General features: G+C 36.5%; 1 protein-coding gene across 2 annotated transcripts in view; it reads left to right on the forward strand.

The window, feature by feature from the left end:
* The first annotated feature begins 9,415 nt into the window (after window positions 1-9,415).
* LOC148861740 (uncharacterized) overlaps window positions 9,416-16,722 on the forward strand; it is a 30,202-nt gene continuing 22,895 nt past the window's right edge. For both annotated transcript variants that reach the window (XM_088940881.1, XM_088940882.1), the window contains exons 1-3: window positions 9,416-9,550; window positions 10,572-10,736; window positions 10,816-10,934. In XM_088940881.1, the coding sequence (XP_088797007.1) occupies window positions 9,428-9,550; window positions 10,572-10,736; window positions 10,816-10,934 (407 nt within the window). In that variant the 5' untranslated portion in view covers window positions 9,416-9,427. The remainder of the gene's footprint in view (window positions 9,551-10,571; window positions 10,737-10,815; window positions 10,935-16,722) is intronic.

Consider the following 16,722-nt stretch of genomic DNA (forward strand, 5'->3'; position numbering starts at 1 on the left):
CCATATCTCATAGGAAATTAGAAATCCAAATTGTAGGTGCATAAAGCTCGAAATTTCATGTCCAACGATACCAATATTGTCTAGTTGTAACACCGTTAACCCCTCCATCTTCAGACTCAAACATAAGTTCAACCCAAGCCCTCCATTTGAAATCTTCTTCATTGAAACTTGGAACCTAATTACCCACACCACCAGACCTTTTTCCCAACCTCTAAAACAATAGATTCTTTAAATTAAAAATTAACCAACTAAGAAGTCTCTAATCAATCAAGTCAATCACCTAAACTTGGCATATTCATTTTAAGCAAATTTGTAAGACATTCCATCTATTCTCTTGATTGGTTGAGACAATCTCTCATATGATTGTCATGACAATCCTTTCCCACATTTGATCTCCCTCCAAAAAACATTTTAAGCCTCATCCATTGATCTCCCAAACTCAAATCTCAAACATCAATTCCCTTACACAATTCTCCCCAAAACTATATAAATACCCATGATTTCTCACACAAACAGACATTCTAACTTGGGGGAGGGGGTATTAATCCATGGAAATACACCCCCACATAGGCATTGGCCACGTCCAAAACCTTCTCCACTCACTCCCCAACGTCCCTAAGAGTTCCCTCATATCAATACTACAACCAAAGAAATCCCCAAGTCATTCTCATATCCATGGTATAAAGTTTGAAGTGTGCTTGAATTTAAAGGAGTGCAACAAGGAGCCACAACCGCACAACAACATCCTACACCAATTGGGTCACATGTTCAACCATGGTTTTGAAAATAGACCCGATGATCGAACCGGTCAGGGGTCCAGTTACCAGGTCAAACAGTTTGACCATTCGAACCGAACGCTTGGCCTATTCTTATAGAAAAAAAATTCAAAAAAATAAAAAAATGGTCAAAAGCGTTTGAACGGTTAATCGCTCGGTTCAACAATTTGCTGACCAAAATCAACTGTCTTGGGGGAAAATCCGGTTTTTGGAGAAAACAGGTGACTGGTTCTCAGTTTTCTGGTCTGACCATCCGGTCTGGTCCGGTTTTGAAAACCATGTATTCAACCATGTGAACACCCACCTTGCTTATTTTCATAAGACAGTAGCTAATGCACATGGTTGGAGTAAACAATGGGGATTGATCTTCCTTTTCTTTGTCATTCTAGCTGAGACTACTCTAAATTTTTTAGTTTTTGTAGCTTTATTGCTGGTATTAGTACATATTCTTGCCATGATAGTATGCATTATATTGGTCACATTAGCTATTCTTCTAAGATCATTTTTGTTATCAGTTTTTTTTATTTTGAAGTAGTTTAATAGGATTGACCAATTGGCCATCCGAAGAACATAACATAGTTAAATATCTTAATTTATATTCTATCATTTTGCTCAATTGTTTTTTTTTTCCTCTTTCTAACATTTGTAGTTGCTCATCAATAATTTTCAAGTTCCATCCCTTTGATAATAAGTCCATGCATTGATTTTCTTTTTTAAGTCTTCTCATCCGATTAAGAACACTTGCACATTTCATCATTATACTTGACATCGGCATTGTATCATTGGACATCTACCTAATGGTGTGATAGCATTGAAGGCATCTTAACCAAAACCCAATAGCACCATTTTTCTGTTTTAAATTTTAGAATAATGCACATCATTCATTCAATCCAAGCTAATTAGTAGTTTACCAGTTTCCTTTTATTAATTTATTTTTAAGATCAATCCCATGCACAATCATTGGCTTGTTTCATTAGGCATCTACTCCGGCATTTCCATTCCATCTGTTCTAGTTCATTTTTAATTTTATCTTTGTCCTATAAATTCAGCATTCTGGTTAGTCCTTTATTCAAATATAATTGCATGATTTTCATTGTCAACATTCACATTTTCCAGCCTGTAATGAGTTTATTTTGAGTGGACCCCAAGTCTTAGTCTAGGCTCATTTAGTCACCTCTCCCTTAGCCCATTGTTTTAGTCGGTTAAACCCTCCAACTTTCGCATTATCGGTCTAATTAATTAGTTATTGTTTAACACATCGTGCCAATAAACATAACGGTTATGAGTCCGGCTTCAGTCAGGGCAAATCCCGTTCCAACAGCTTTTACAGTTTTACGTTGGAAAAATCTCCGTACTTATGTGATTTATTTTATGGGAGATATTCTTAATGCAAGGTTGCAATGTGCTATTTGAACAGTGCAAGCACCAAGCTATTTGAACAGCTTTACGTTGGAAAAAACTCAACGGTTATTGCATAGCTAACGCAGTATTCAGTCTCCATTGCATTGTGTGCCAGCATTTTTCACTATTGCAGTATTGGTCAGTTTGGAAGGAGTACAAATACAAATATGTACACTACAAATACATACAAAATACAAGATTTTGTACTCTACAAATTTGTATTTGTACTATTTCCAAACTGAGCCAGTAGGAAAATCACATGCATACATGCATCATTGCAACTCCATAAATAGTAGCCTAAATTCCAGTTTTAATTCAACTTGTTTCGTTCTTTTCTCTCACAAAAAATCAAATCATTTCATCTAGGTTTACATTTTAAAATTTAATAGCATTTGTTCATAAAATTTGATACATAGGATTTTGCTAATCCCAATTTTAATTTCCTCCTCATGCTACATGACTAATTATATATCTTAGTTCATTTATTTAATTTTCTTTTCATTTAGAAATTTATATCTTTGTAGCTTTATTCAACCAGTTATTCATTCTCTCTTTGGTGTTGTCATTTCTTTAACTATGCATGTAAGGGGTTCCTAACACCTTCCCGTATCGTACCTTGGTCCCCGAACTCAGAGAATCTCCATCCCATTAGTCAACGAGTCATCATGAGAAAAATATTTTTCTTAAAAATCCTGAGTTTCCCTAAATTCCCAATTATTAAAAATTTAGGTGGCAATTCCATCCATTTTCTCCCTTTGGGTTGAGTAGCCACACATTAATATTTTTATACATTGATGAGAAATAAATAAAGAGATATAGGGAGAGGGAAGAGACAATATTAGGAGATGTTTTAAGAGGAAGTTTTAGGTGGCGAAATAGTTTAGGAAAATTTTCAAGAGAGGAGATGGCTTAGGTGGTTGGGAATGTGCATGGGCATGTGAGAGAGAGAGAGAGAGAGAGAGAGAGAGAGAGAGAGTTAGGAAAGAGCAAGAGAAAGTTGGTACACCGCTTAACAAGGCTTTGGAAATGGGGAAGGGGGGAGGGGAGAGGGAGATTTTATGAGTACTTTTAGGTAATTGGAATGAGAAATGAGAGAAATGGGGAGAGAAAGAGAGGGGTGCTGACTTGACAAATTGGGAATTATAGGAATGGGAAAAGGGAGAGTTAAGGAGAAAGTAGGAAAAGAGGTTTGGAGAAAGGAGAGGCCATTTCATTTGGACAGCTTTGCTTTTCCTGGTCATTGATTGTATCAAATTTAAATTGAATTCAAATGATGTCAACTAGCAAAGTTGATAAGTTCTTTGGCTGATTCAAGGGGAAACTTGGGACCAAATCTTGCTACCACCGAGGTTAGTGAGGTTGGGCTATCTCCCTTGTGTAGCTCCATGAAGCTTTAAGAAAGGTAAGAAGAAAGCTTTCAAATTGCAATTGAAAAGTAATAAAATTAATACACATTATTAAAAATGAACTAAATATGACATTTTATATTGTATTATCAAGAACTAAGTGTATTGAAAATAACTTATATGAAACTTAAATAAACAATTCTTTGATAAAAGCACACCATTTATACTAATTTTACTAATGGATATATTATACAAGTGTATGTGTATGTATACTTTGGATAAATATCCTTAGTTTTTTTAGGCATATAGGTCACATGGTTTTTAGGGACTGTTAATGGGTCAGGCCCAACCTGATGGACCCAAATTGATTGGGTCAATTCTGGTTCCAAGATCTAGTACCAATGGGCTGGTTTTAGTTTCTAATACACTGTCTTGATTATTATTGGTTCGTAACCAGTTCTATTTAGGAATGGCAATAGGGCAAGATGTGGAAGGGGAGCCCCACTCCCCATCCCCGCCCCTATGAAAATCTCTATCCTCATCCCCATGGGGATCCCCACTCTCCGTGATTTTTTTATAATGTCAGTCATTTTTGTTTTTGTTTTTTATTTATTTAAAAAAACAAAAATAAATAAAATCCAAATATACTCAAACATATTCAACCATATTTTTAAAAATATTAATATACATACATATATACATACATTATAAGAAGCATCCCCATGGGTAGGGATCTAGGGCCCCACGGGGTGGGGAGTACTCTCCCCATCCTTGCCATGTCCCAGCCAATAGGGATGAAAATTTCCCAATCCCCATCCTTGTGGGGGAAAATATCCCCATCCTCACCCCATTTTGGGGCAGGTCCCCACAGGGATCAAGGAAATGGGGAAAACTACCATCCCTAGTTCTATCTAGTCCTAAACTAACTTAAACCCGACCTGCTCCATATATTGGGTCCATCCAATGGGTCAAACCCGATCGTCCCAAGAATTGGTCGATTTGGTTTTGGGTCCTTAATATTTATTGTCGATTGGTTCGGGTTTTGCTTGAACCCAACCCAAACCTGACCAATTGACAACCCTAATAACTTTATCCCTGTATGTAGGCCTATGCGAGACCCAATCCATATATTGTATCCATCCAATGGGTCAGACCCGACCGTCCCAAGAATTGGTTGGTTTGGTTCTGGGTCCTTAATATTTCTTGTCAATCGGTTCAGGTTTTGCTTGAACCCAACCCAGACCCGACCAGTTGACAACCATAATAACTTTATCCCTGTATGTAGGCCTATGCGAGACTTAGATAGCAGGTTAGTATCAAGGAACACACAAGGACCACTCACACACAAGATAGAGAGCTTGCCTTTTTTTTCTCTCTTTTTTTTTTAGTTGAACCCATGCATATTTGATGTTGAGGCTGTATTTTGTTGCATTGCAAATAAATTTGCTCTGATGCAAAACCATGGCAGTGCAAATGATTTGAGTGTAAATTCTGACTTATTTTGTTTCAAATTTTAGCTTATTTTGTTTGATTGCAGTACAAATGAAGTAAATTAAGACATAAAACAAAATAAAGTAAAATACAAAAAAAAAAAAATTAAGCAAGAATTTGCACTTTTTAAATTTGCATTTCCATGCATTTATACTAGTACAAATAAAATTGTACTGCAACGTAACCAAACATAGCCTGAAGGGTGCCTTTTGACTAATTCGACATCGAGTGGATTGGCTTAAGGTAAGTTATCTGCCTTTTAGGTTTCAGCCAAATACTTATACCAGCCTTTAGTTTATTCAAAAACATAATGTCCCTTATAAAAGAGTGAAATGAATAATGAAAAATTATTTTACTCTGCGTCTCAACCGTATTGCATAATAAAACACAAACATAGTCTTTAAAATACATACTTGCATTGAAATTAATGAATGTAATCCCATTTCATCATCAATTACCAAAAAAAAAAAACATTTCATCTTCTAATCTTTGTCTAAAACTATACGGGATCAGCTATACATGAATAATGTTTCACCATTTGTTCTATCCAGTGTCATATTTATCATTAACTTATGGACCCTTATTAAATTATTTCAGATTACTTCCACTTAAGTCCTTTTTAAAGGATTGCCCATAGATCTTTTAGTCTATTCAACCTCTAACAAATTTGTGATTTTTTTGGTCTTTTCTTTTTCCTCAGTATTTTTTTTTCTTTCTGGTTTTCTGTTTCTCTTGCTTTAATGAAGCTTTGATTTTACCAAAAAACGTAAAAACAACTCAATTAAAGCTTCCAAATGAGCCCTTAATCTTTCCATTAATCAAGTCATATCACCATATGCAGTTTTTAAACTAGAGGATATGCAACCTTCAATCTGGGCCTGTCCAACATTGAATTTGGCCTAACAAGGATATTTATTGACATTTGAAATGTTTGAATGTATTTATGTTATAGTGCAATTATGATACAGGGGTAGGAAAATCAAACAGAAATGGGTAGCAATCAAGATTTACATGTCCAAATCCTTTGACCGAATGGATTGAACATTTTTGAGGAGTATGCTTCAAAAGATGGGTTTCCTAGATCAATGGTCCTACTAAAATTTTAAACCTAAAAGTGGATTGCGGCAAGGTGATCCTCTGCCACCATACCTCTTTATCATTGGTATGCAAGCTCTAACTTATATGCCCTTCCATGCTGAAGTAAGAAAACAGATTTAGGGTATCAAAATAGCAAAAGATGCTCCTCCAATTACCCATTTATTCTTTTGTGGATGATTGCTTTATATTTCACAAAGCTGAACCCACTCAAGTTCAGGAAGTGAAAGAAATAATTGAGAAATTTGAGAGAGATGGTAGGGCAACAAGTTAATTTTCAAAAATAAACAATGCTCTGTAGTGAAAATATCCTAAAGAATCATCAAAGAATTATAAGGAACATTATGGGTATCAAAAAAATGAATCCCAATGACAAATATTTAGGCTCCAAGCTATGGATCCATCGACAACAAATGATGGAAAGCTTACAAGGAAATTCTCAAAAGAGTGAAAATAGAGTAGAATCATGGTAGGTTAAGACACTTTCACAAGTAGGCAGAACCACTCTTTTTCAAGCAATAGCTCAAGCTATTCCCTCTTATCAAATGCAAACAATTTTGTTGCTTTACAAGATTATTAAGGAGCTGGAGAAAGAAAAAAGAGAGTTATAGTGGACAGGCAAAAATGGAAAGAGTCTAGTACCAAGAAATCCTTGGGTAACCATAATTAAACCAAAAGATTGATGAAGGAGACTTAAGGATTAGAAATGACTAGGGGTGTTCACGGTTCAGTTCGGTGTAGTTTGGAGAAGATCTTAGACCAAATTGATAAATTACGGTTTGAAAAATTTTTAAACCGAACTAAACCATTTTGGTATAGAAACCAAACCAAACCATTTTGTTGCAGTTTGGTGTGGTTTCTAATACGGTTTGGGAACTTTGGATTCTATGATTCTTTTGGGCTGAACCCAATTAGAAAGTCCAAATAACTCCCCTAAAAATTAAAACTTAAAAGTTTTATTTATTATTTTATTATAAACTAAAGAGTTCATTATATATTTATAATTTTACACATTCCATTTAAATATAATATATATATATATATATATATATATATATATATATATATATATATATATATATATATATTTCAGTTTAGGATTTGATTTGGTTTATAAAATTCAATGGACCAAACCAAAACCGTAAACCACAATTTAGAAAATTCTCAAACGAAATCAAACCATAAATTCGGTTTTGCGATTTAAACCGTAATGACTTTTTTAGAAGGTTACAACATGAGATAGCATCTATATTTTTCAAGACCCTTCGGTTTCAACAATTTACAATGGTTTGCTGAATGGTAAATTAGGCATCAAGGAGAGATACCAAAAGCTGAAAGTGAAAGACCTTTGTCGACTCTTTTGAATATGCAGGAACCTTCTGCACGTTCCACTAGCATGATCAACCTAGAAGCTATACTGAATCAGAATGTTTCACCCTCTAGAGATGCACTTATGCTGTCTTTGTTGACGACTCTTTTGCCTAAAATTTTCTGGTTGGTATTGGCTTCATTGTGTTATCCCCAACAAAAAACGTCGTTGCAGCAATTGGGAAACATTTGAAAGTTCTCAGCCCAGAACAAGTAGAACAATGAGCCATTTTAAATGCATTGAATTGGGCTCTAAATTTTGGTCTGAAACGGGTCCAAGTCTTCACAGATTATACTACTCTAATCTCCCAAATATCCAACAAATGCAAAAGCAGAAGATGGTCGGAACAGGGACTGATTGAAGAAATTGAATATGTTGTTAAGGTTGTGTTTGGTTGCAGTGCAATTTTATTTGCATTAGTATAAATGCATAGGAGTGCAAATGAAAAAAAAATGTAAGTTCTTGTTTAATTTTGTTTTGGATTTTACTTTACTATGCTTCATATCTCAATTTACTTTATTTGTATTGCAATCAAACAAAACACGCAAAAATTTGAAACCAAAATATGTCAAAATTTACGTTCAAATAATTTGCACTAGCATGATTTTGCACCAGTGCAAATTTATTTGCACTGCAAGACTGCAACCAACCACAGCCTAATCAATTGGGTAGCTGTAAAGTGATTGAAAGGGACTATAATATCATAGATTCATAGCTCATACAAGAGCCAGAAAAGCTAGGCAACAAGGTGATATGGAATATCTTGAAATTCCACCAAGCTGGCTAGGGCTTAGGGGAGTAATTCTCAGTAGCGCTATTCATGGGTAAGGTTGGGTCGGTTTACTGAGATTTTTTCAACCGACCCGACCTGGTCGGGTTATCTGAAATTGAAACCGAAACCGACCCTGTGTTAAGCAAAACCGGCCTAGTCAGTTTGAGTCGGGTTGGATCAGTTTCGGCTCTAAGTTCAACCATGGTAATAAATTGGTAGATTGGAAAAAGAAGATTGAAATTTGATGTAAAAAAGGACACCTAATTCTATTAGAGAAAGAATACTGAAATTGGTAGGGGTGGATCAAGTTAGAATATAAGTTATCAAAAGAATAGAAAGTTAAACTATATTAGAGAAAGAAAACTAAAATTTGTATATTTCAAGAAACCTTCTAATCTAAGTAAAAAATGACACCTAATTCTAATTGTAATTGGTTGCCTATTTGGTGTAAACGACCATAAAAACTATGATCCTTTGATTCTTTTCTTTAAACTTTTCTAAAAAAATTCATTGTCTAGTTGTCTTACAATACTTACCATTAATATCATTCCTAACTAGAAAACTAGAAATTAGGTTAAGTTGTAACTAGGATAGAGACAACTTAGTTAAATAGGAACTAAGTAGGTTGTAAATACTAAATAGAAACTAACTACTAACTACTAAATCGGTTCGATTTGGGTCAGTTTATGATTTTTTACAACTCAAAACCGATCGGTGCTAAAGAAAATCCGACCAATTCAGGTTGGGTCGGTCCGAATTGATCGGTTTGATCGGGTTGGGTCTTCTTATGAACAGCCCTACTTAGTTAAATTTGCCCATATATACGCAGTCTGGACGTGAAGCAAAGCATGTAAATACATGCATATATATGGCAATTGGTAAAAATTAGCACTTATCTCTCATTGGTGTTCAACAATTCAAGTTGTTGTTTGAGCATCGCTAATCTCTTGGAAGTACCCATCCGATGGGCAGATCTCTTCACCTGAGTGTGACACGTGGTAAATTATTTGGGCCCAGACTTTCTGTACAGTAGTCCAGATCCAAGACTTTGCCAAATTCAACGAGAAATAACAGAACGTCAGAAATAGAGTTGCATGGTCAGGTGACTTTGTTCAAGAGAGAGAAAGCTCGAGAGGAGGAAGGGGAGTTGCAGAGAAGATCAGAGGAGGCGGTCTTCATGTCGTTTTCTTTCTTCAAGTCGTCGAGGCCCAAGACCTCATCGGAGCTCGTAAAAGCGATAAGAGAGAGTCTTCTTGCCCTCGATTCCAAGACCGTTGCCGAAGTTAAAGCTCTCGAGAAGGTTGGTTTTCTATTTCGAATTTATAGTTTTCACTTATTTTACTGTTTCTGTTGCTCCATTACTCTTTATTTTCACAATGATTGACGTCTTCGCTAAGTTCTCGACCTTGGTCCCAATTCATCTCTATCAATCTCGGGCTGATTTTGCTTTTGATTTTTTCTTTAATTTTTATATCTGGGTCCCTCAGTTTAACTTATGCGGTTTTTACTTAGCAGCCAGTCGAGTTGAATTTTGGTGTAATTTGGTGGGTACGTCTTCTTGTGATTCGTACATTAAATGCTTTCGTTGGGTTCTCCTCTTTAGGTCCTTTTAATTAATAATTGAATTATGTATATTGGTGTACTGGTTAACATCCTCATAGAAAATGTAAAATGTATTTATGATCGCAATTGAATTCTCACTTATTTTCGGAGTTTCTTGATTGGGTTCAGGATGGATTTGTATGCCAAAGGATTGACAATGTTCCCCCCTTTGATGCAAATTCCATGGATGTGATTAGTTATGTGCATTTATTTGATTACTATAGGCTTTAGAAGAGTTTCTTGATTGAGTTCAGGATGGATTTCTATGTCAAAGGATTGGCAATGTTTCCCCCTTTGATGCCAATTCAAGTTACAAACCTCTTTATCGATCGATCACGAGGATGTTTATCTTCTCAACCCTTTTATTCGTATTTTAAAGAAGTCACATATTTCGAAGGATCGACAATACTTTCACAAGAATTTGTATTTCAAATGATTCTTTTTTTTTTCTCCATTTAAATGTTAATTAGAAAATACCTTCATCTCAAAGCATAGTTCTTTCTTGATCAATGCCTCCACACCTACTTAGTCATGCTAAGATAGTCTAACTAGTTTAGCAGAAAGTTAGACATTGTCGTGCACCCATAATTGTATTTGTTGAAATTTAGTAACTCTTTTGGCAAGGGTTACAAGGATGGTATTTTTCTTTAGCTCGTATGGTGCATATGTGCAAATGCCATTGATGTGATTAGTTATGTGTATTTATTTGATTTCTATAGGCTCTAGAAGAAGTTGACAAGAATATACTGGCAATGAAGCAAATGCTATCTGGAGATGGGGAAGTTGAACCAAATATGGATCAAATTTCACAGTTTACATTTGAGATCTGCAAAGAGGATGTTTTTGGCCTTCTGGTTCTCAAGTTACCCATATTGGGATGGGAAGTAAGTACTATTTGCTATTATTGAGTAAGTGTTTAGTTGATCTCATGGCATGCAACTAATTGTGGAATGTCCAACACAGGCAAGGAAAGATTTAGTGCATTGTTGGTGCATATTGTTGAAGCAAATGGTTGGCTCTAGTTATTGTTGTGCAGAATATATTGAGAATCATCCAGAGCTACTGGACTTCCTTGTTACGTCGTAAGTTTCTAGTAATTTACAAGATAATCATTGTCCGTGTAAAAAAGCTACTAATTTTTTCTTGTTATCGTCTTTATTTATTTATTGTTTTTATCTTATCTTACTAGTACTAACTATACTGACTACAATACTACCACTTAAATATCAATAGAAGGGAAAAATCTTATTATAACTATTTTTTGCTATTTGCACAGTTCATCCCTTTTCTGGTGAGCTGATCTTCATGACAAATTTCAATATGAAAGTAAAAGATGGATGTTGAAAATTGATTTTCCAAAATGTGTCTGATCCTAGGAAATAATAACTTCATGTTCTACTTCCTTTTGTAAAAGATCTGGTCTAATGGTGTATCCAATCACTCAGGAAAGTAACGTAGAATTAACTTAATACATAATAACAGATACAAAGAGAGATTATTAGCTTAGCAAGGGAGATTGGGGTGCACTTTAATTGGGCAAGAAGGTCAGCCAATGGAATGGCTGACACTTTAGCTGAGCAAGGAGTTACTAGGGAGGCTTTGTTTTGGGCCTGTTCGTAAGTTTTTGATTTTCTTTTTCCATCCATTTTGTGGGTGGTAAGCTTGTAATCTTTTCAATTATCTAATGAAAGTTACCGTTTCCTATAAAAAAAAAAAGATACATGAAAGAATGAGAAATCAAGCATCAAATACATATAATATTCATGTCTATGGATCTTGGTGTTCCTTCCAATTTTTATAACAATTCCGAGTAACAAATTAGTCCATGTGGCTTATTTCTCCCATATGGGTATGTAAAGAAAGTTATTTCAAGAGATAAGAATAATCAAATCCATAAAGTTGGGACAAGGCTTAGTTGAGTTAACTATGGTGCTTGTTAAGATTGTTAATAAGAATTATTTGTTCTGATTTTCAGTCTATTCATAGTATTTGTGTGCAATCATTTTACAAACTGCATGAATATTAACAAGTACGAGTTTTTTTGAAGAATAAGCTAAAATTTTCAATAAAAATAAAAAAGAGAATACAAAAGAAAGGTGATAAGATATCATCCGAGAGAAGAGACGAGTAACTAAAGACACAAGTTTCACTACAACAGCAAACTTGTAGAGATGTAGAACAATAATGTAGTCCCCACTACTGTTTGTCTATTTATGTTACTTAGTGGTAGTTGGTAGTTATTTTCTGTTTCTATTATTTCTTAGCTTATGTAAACAGTAGGGGTAATTCTGGTTTTTAACCCTGTTTAAACTATTAATATAAATAGCTGAGTGGGGCGACAATCTTGTTATGACCCACACTCTTTTTTGAATTTCTTCTCTTCGTCTTCTACTTCTCTTCTTCTTTTCTTCTTCTTCTTTTATTCTCAACTTTCTTTCTTGTTTATTTTACATTACAACTAGGACTGATTGCAGTCTTACTAGACAAGTTGGTATCAGAGCCAACCTAGGGCTTCTCATGCGAGTCTAATCAGGCCGACTACATGAGAACTTCCTAGGGTTGGAAGTTTTAGCAGAGATAAGTCAATCAGCTGGTTCTTGGAGATTGCTGGTAGAGTGCAGCAGATGCCCAAGGGATGGTATAGCCTTGGAGGGTGTCCAATGATCAGGAAGAATCAGAGGAAAGGAAGAAAGTTCAAGATTAGGTTTCAGACTGTGGTTTGGAAGTGGCAGCCAGACTTCTCTGAGTGAGTTTGTGTTTGTTTTTGAGATTGACTTCAACCAAAGTCTGTTTTGAATAATCTGGAAGGTGTGGCCGGGAGTTTTCTATTTTCTCCTGATTTTTTTTAGGGTTTTCTCTTGACCTACATCCAGTTCTCAGTTTTAAACCCTAAATTTATGGCTCCTGTCAATTCCTGGGTAATAGTTAGACCTGTTACAGTATTTCAGACTGAGTAATATTGGTTTCTAGGAGACTGTTAGACCTGTTCCAATATTTCTAGGTGATTGTCGAACCTATTTCATCCTTCTAGGTCGGCTGTTAGCAAGTGCTGGGTGCAATTACACCTGTTTCAGCACTAAAGGGGTTTCTTTTTGATCAATATCTTGGCAGAGATGGCAGGAATGGAGTTTAAGAATCAAGGAGAAAGTGTTTTGGGGGCTGGTGGTTCTGGTAACATGACTGAGAACACATTTTAGATAACCACTGTCAAATTTGATGGATCAAATTACTTGGAATGGGCTCAATAAGCCATGATGGCTATTGGGGGCAGAGGGAAACTGAGATATCTATTGGGGGATGTGAAAGAACTAACCAAGGAGGACCCAACCTATGCCAAATGAGTTCAGGAGAGCTATTTGGTTATGACTTGGCTGTGCAACTCCATGCAGCCTCACATTAGCCAAAATTACTTGTGGGAAAAAATTGCTAAGGAGATTTGGGACATCATGAAAGAAACCTACTCCTAATCACTTAATGTTGCTAGGGCCTATGAGCTGAAATGAAGTAAACAACCTTGAGCAAGGAGAGAAACCGGTACCGATTTACTTCTCCACTTTGAAATCCTTGTGGCATGAAATCGATCACCTAGAGACAATTGAGTGGGAAAGTCAGAGGGATATACAAACTCATAGAAAACAAGTTGAAAGTTGAAACCAATAGGGTTTTTGAATTCCTAGCAGGTCTGAATTCTGAATATGATATTGTGAGACAACAACTCCTCACCAAAGAAAGTATGACTTTGTCACAAGCCTACTCTTTAGCGCACAATGAAGAAAGTAGGAGAAAGATTATGTTGCAACATCAGCCATTGGAATCAGCCTTGCAGCAGTGAAACCAAAGCTTAGGGGTGACAAGGAGAGGGATATGAAGAAGGAGGATAAGAGGGAGATAGTGTGCAAGAAACCAAAGCATACTAAAGACACCTTTTGGAAGTTACACCCACATCTAGTCCCAGCAAAGCTCAGAAACAAAAGGGGAAATGCCGATGTGGCTATTACTACTAATGGTGCACCCTCATCTAGCACAAGAGCCACATCCCTAGATACCTTAGCTGTTGCCCGGGCTGCTCTAACTTAGCTGGAGAGTGAAGTTGGCAATTCAACAACCTTATCTCAGCCACTAGTTACAAAATCTGTTATTCCCACTTCAGCATTTGCTCATTCAGGTACACAAGCTTTAGCATATCATGCCTCAGCCCTAGGTAACATTGAACCTTGTTGGGTGATAGATTCAGGTGCATCTGACCATATGGCTGGCTTGTCCTCACTATTTACTACTTATTACTTATCCTCTAGGCTCTAGCAGAGGCAAAGTGTCTATTGCTAATGGCTCCCTTGTTCCCATTTCTTGTAAGGGACACATTAAATTATCTAATGGCATCTCTTTGTCCTCAGTTTTACACGTTCCTAAACTTAGTACTAACTTGCTTTCAGCTAGTAGCATCACTAAAAACCAAAATTGTTCAGTGACCTTTTTTCCTGATCAATGTGTTTTTCAGGATCTGGAGACAAGGAAGGTGATTGGGATTGGCCATGAGATGAATAGAATCTACCTGCTTGGAGGGAGCTCACATGGGGAAGATAGTGAAGTTGGGAGGTCTTTTGTTTTTCAGTTTGTGACTCAAGTTATGCTTTGGCATAATCGGTTAGGTCATTTATCTTTTAGGTTTTTGAAGAGTTTGTTTCCCAGTTTGTTTGAGTCAGTCTGATGTCTAGTTTGAGATGTGAAAGTTGTGAGCTTGCAAAGCATTGTAGAACAACCTATCCTTTGAGTAATAAAAGAAGTAGTATTCATTTTGAAATTGTGCATATTGATGTTTAGGGACCATATCACATCACTGCTATGGGGGGATATAGATATTTCTCATTGTTTGTTGATGACTATACTCGTTTTTCATGGGTTTACTTTATGCATTCTCGAGATGAGGTTCCTACCTTAACCTGGATCTTCCATCAAATGATTTCGACCCAGTTTGGGGTCAAAGTCAAAATTTTCAGATCTGATAATGCTATAGAGTATTTTGCAAAACCATTGGCCTCATATTTCCTTGACCATGGAATTATCCACCAGAGCACTTTTCCCTATACATCTCAGCAAAATGAAGTTGCTGAGAGGAAGAATAGGCATATATTGGACGTGGCTAGAAGCATTATGCTTAACTCCAATGTGCCTATATGTTTCTGGGGAGATGCTATTCATATAGTTGTGTATCTCATCAGCCTAGTTCCTTCACGGGTTCTAGACATGAAAGTTCCATTCACTCTATTATATTATGATAAAGAGTTGTTTAATATTCCCCTTAAGACCTTTGGATGTACTTGCTTTATTCAAATTCTTGGACTTTATCGATCCAAATTTGATCCTAAAGCCTCAAAATGCATTTTCCTTGGGTATGCACAAACTCAAAAGGGATATTGCTGCTATGAACCTACTTCTGGGAAACAATTTGTTTCTATGGATATCACTTTATTTATCCTAGGGTTTCTTCTTAGGGGGAGAGTAGTGAGGTGGGGGCTCATTCATTAGAAATTCCAGTACTTATCCCAATCATTGAAGGGGAGTGTAGTGAGGAGGGTTGCCAGAGGTGTCGGGATTTTAGGGTATATCACAGGCGGTGGAGGCAGGTTGATTTCGGTCATCAGCAGTCTGGGCCAACTCCAATTCCCTTTGTGGATCTAGATCCAAGTACCACAGTTCCTTTATCTTCCACTACAGATGAAATACCTTCCATTGTTGAGCCTTCTCCTCCGTTGGATGATCTTAACCTTCCCATTGCAGCCCGTAAAGGGAAACACTGTTGTACCTCATCTACAACTCATTGTATTTCTCAGTTTCTGTCTTATGATCATTTGTCTCCATCCTACAAGTCTTTCTTGGAATCCATTGTTGCTATTCCCATTCCCAAAACAATGCAGGAAGCCTTGTTAGTACCTGAGTGAAAGGATGCAATGAAGGTAGAAATGGATGCTCTTCTGAAGAACAATACATGGGAGTTAGTTGATCAGCCTAAAGGGAAGAAACCAGTTGGGCGTAGATGGGTGTTTACAGTGAAGCACAATGCTGATGGTTCCATTGGAAGATATAAGGCCAAGTTAGTTGCAAAGGGGTTTACACAAACATATGGCATGGACTACTTGGAGACTTTTGTTCCAGTAGCAAAGATGAACACTATCAGAGTTTTACTATCTCTTGCAGCCAATTTCTCGTGGCCATGGTTTCAAATGGATGTTAAAAATGCCTTTCTCAATGGTGACTTGCAAGAAGAGGTGTACATGCAATTACATCTTGGATTTTATAGTGCAGAAGTAGGAAAGAAGGTCTACCGGCTTAATAAGGCCTTATATGGACTGAAACAGTCTCCCAGAGCCTAGTTTGATAGATTTAGACAGGCTCTTGAAAAATTCGGCTATGTGCAAGCCCAATCAGATCACACTCTTTTTATTAAGAAAGTGAATTCCTCCTTAACCCTACTTGCTGTATATGTGGATGATATTGTGGTGACAGGGAGTGATACCTGTGATGTTGACTCTCTTAAGCAACTCCTTCACCAAGAATATGAGGTCAAAGATTTGGGAGAGCTGCACTATTTTCTGGGTATTGAGGGTGCACGGTCTAGACATGGGATTTTTATTTCCCAAAGGAAACATGTTCTTGATCTTTTGGAAGAAACTAGGAAGCTAGGTATTAAGCCTGCTGACATACCTATTGAACAAAATCACATGATCAGTGCAGAAGGTGGAGAGCCCCTTGAAGATAAAGTTATGTTCCAATGGTTGGTTGGAAAATTTCTCTATCTTTGTTTCACACGACCAGACATCTCTTATGCAGTCAGTGTTGTTAGCCAGTATACGCATTCCACTAGAACCACTC

This window comes from Nelumbo lutea, chromosome 4, assembly GCF_056320005.1.
Source record: "Nelumbo lutea isolate HS-2025 chromosome 4, American lotus-T2T, whole genome shotgun sequence".
In the NCBI taxonomy this organism is placed as follows: Eukaryota; Viridiplantae; Streptophyta; class Magnoliopsida; order Proteales; family Nelumbonaceae; genus Nelumbo; species Nelumbo lutea.